The sequence below is a fragment of the Vicia villosa genome, linkage group LG7 (genome assembly GCF_029867415.1).
Source record: "Vicia villosa cultivar HV-30 ecotype Madison, WI linkage group LG7, Vvil1.0, whole genome shotgun sequence".
Taxonomy (NCBI): Eukaryota; Viridiplantae; Streptophyta; class Magnoliopsida; order Fabales; family Fabaceae; genus Vicia; species Vicia villosa.
The window spans coordinates 117,019,726-117,022,136 of NC_081186.1; the positions used below are offsets into that span (position 1 = coordinate 117,019,726).

The 2,411-nt window shown below is 42.6% G+C and overlaps 1 protein-coding gene across 1 annotated transcript; it reads left to right on the top strand.

Moving 5' to 3' along the window:
* Positions 1–1,512, top strand: LOC131618380 (transcription factor TCP9-like). Its single transcript, XM_058889615.1, has one exon. It carries the CDS (start codon positions 187–189, stop codon positions 1,213–1,215), a length of 1,029 nt encoding a protein of 342 aa, XP_058745598.1. The 5' UTR covers positions 1–186; the 3' UTR covers positions 1,216–1,512.
* Positions 1,513–2,411: the final 899 nt, after the last annotated feature.

A 2,411-nucleotide genomic window follows, 5' to 3' on the forward strand; every position in this document is an offset into this window, starting at 1 on the left:
CCTCTCACTCTTCTATCTCATAACTCATTCTCTCTTCTCTTGTGCTATATATATACTCACACAAACCTTCACTCTCGCATTCTAAGTTAAACACTAATAACAAAACATCTTCATAGTCACTTTCCCCATAAGTTATTGTTGTTGTTTTGGTCTTTGTGATCACGTTTCATTTCTATTTCTTGATTCATGGCTGAAGAAGATTCTAGAAACATTGATCTTACTCTCGGAGAACCCAAAGAGGAACCGGAAACCGAAGATGGGTCGGCGATAAAGCCTATACCGAAGGCTATTCCGGTGCAGGCGGGGTTACCTATGTCCATGCACGTGAACAAGACGTTATTCCAAGCTCAAACTCAGGCTCAATACCAAACCCAGGCCCAAGCCCAAGCCCAACTACCGGTTCAAAAAAGAGCATCCACTAAGGACCGTCACACCAAAGTAGAAGGTCGTGGCCGGAGGATTCGAATGCCTGCCACGTGTGCGGCTAGGATCTTCCAACTGACCCGAGAACTCGGACATAAATCAGACGGCGAAACAATCCGGTGGCTTCTCGAGCACGCTGAGCCCGCCATCATTGCCGCCACCGGAACCGGCACCGTCCCCGCCATAGCCATGTCCGTCAACGGAACTCTCAAAATCCCAACCACTTTCCCCAACAAAAACTCCGACCAGGAACAACAACAACAACAACAATCCGATGACTCACCAGAAAAAAAGAAACGTAAACGACCAGCGAACAGTGCTTACGTGGACATAAACGAGAGCGCCGTTTCAGTTTCAGCAGGTTTAATAACAACCTCCAACGTAAACACAAACATGAACATGAACAATAACACCGCGATAATTTCGCAACAAACTGCAATTCCGTTACCGCAAAACATGGTCCCGGTGTGGGCCATACCATCAAACGCCGTCGTTCCAACCGGAAACGCGTTCTTTGTGGTCCCAGCAAATCAGCCTCAGTTTTTCACCTTAGCTAGACCAATCTCCGGTTTCGTTTCTTCCATGGTAACACCCGTGGTCCAACTCCAACAAGCCTCCACTTTATCCATCCCATGTTCAACTTCCCCGTCATCAAAATCCCCGGCGAGAGCCACCGTCATAGCACCTAGCACCGCCGCAACAACCACCCCTCAAACGCTGAGAGACTTTTCATTGGAGATTTTCGATAGACAAGAGCTTCAGCTATTGTCGCGTTCTTCTTCCAAGCATTGAGAACACGAAAAAGCGAAGAGAGCTACAAGTACGACGTCGTTTGAGATAGGAGAAGACCACGTGCGCACGTGAGTGGATAAAAAAGAGTGGGGACCACGTGCGTTAACACGAAGAGTGGGGGAGGGTGGGACCCACTATGGTGGTGCTGACTCCGTGAACCGTGCAGTGGGGTAGTACTAGTACTGTTATTATTCCAATCTTCGTTTACTTTTTAGAAATATAACAAGAAAATTAATTAAAATTTTATAATATGAATAACTGTTATTCATGAAGATTTTTATTCTTGATTTTAAGTTTTAGTATCCAATTTATATTGTATGAAATATGAATGTACTTGAAATCAATTACGAAAATCCTTTATTGATTATTAATCTTGTTTTTTATATTTTAATTTTGAAAATGGATGTGGGTCCAGTTCATATTGGTGACATGTGAGGGTGGGTACGGGCCCCAAGGGGGAAATGGCCGAATGGGGTGGCCCTAAAACGGGACCGTTTTGGAACAGTTCCCGAGGGATGGTTTTTTCAAGGTGGTCCCTACTTGGGACATGTGACACGTGTCGAGTGGTTAAATGTGGACAGGTGGGGTACCACTTTACAGTTCGACACGTGGGGTTTTTTTTTGTGTGGGGCCATGTTGTAGGTTAAGAACCTTTCTATTGGCTTTGGTTTGCCTGGCCTGAAGAAAAGGTGAAGGGAGAAGAGAGAATAAACGGTATCGGATGCTTGCCATGCTGGTTAGTTACTTTTGTGGAGCTTTCTAGTAGTTGTAAGAAAATGAACACTTTTGTTGTTGGTGCAACTTATTCTTTAGTGGAGTGTTGTTGGTAGATATGTTGTATTATCTAGATTGTTTATTTTTTTTTCTCAATCTAAATCATTTAACTAATTCTATTTAAAAGAGTAACTAAAAGTAGTAAAGTGATTCATGAAAAAACCGTAGAAAATCTGTAATAAACTACTAGTATAACATGGAAAAAGATCACCTGCTGCCATTACTCTTATGCCATCCCTCCTGCCCTTTATCCAATGGCTGAGAATTAATTAAAAATAAATAAAAGAAAAAAATTGATTTTGAAAAGAGATAAATATATAGATGAATGGTAAAGATGAGAATAGAAGGGACAACAGCTCCAAAAGGGCTGGAGAGAATTCAGATCCAGTATAACATAATGTAACTAAGTATGTTTACTCAAC

Excerpts from the sequence above, each read along its gene's own strand:
- LOC131618380 (XM_058889615.1), top strand. The coding sequence starts at position 187 with ATGGCTGAAGAAGATTCTAGAAACATTGATCTTACTCTCGGAGAACCC.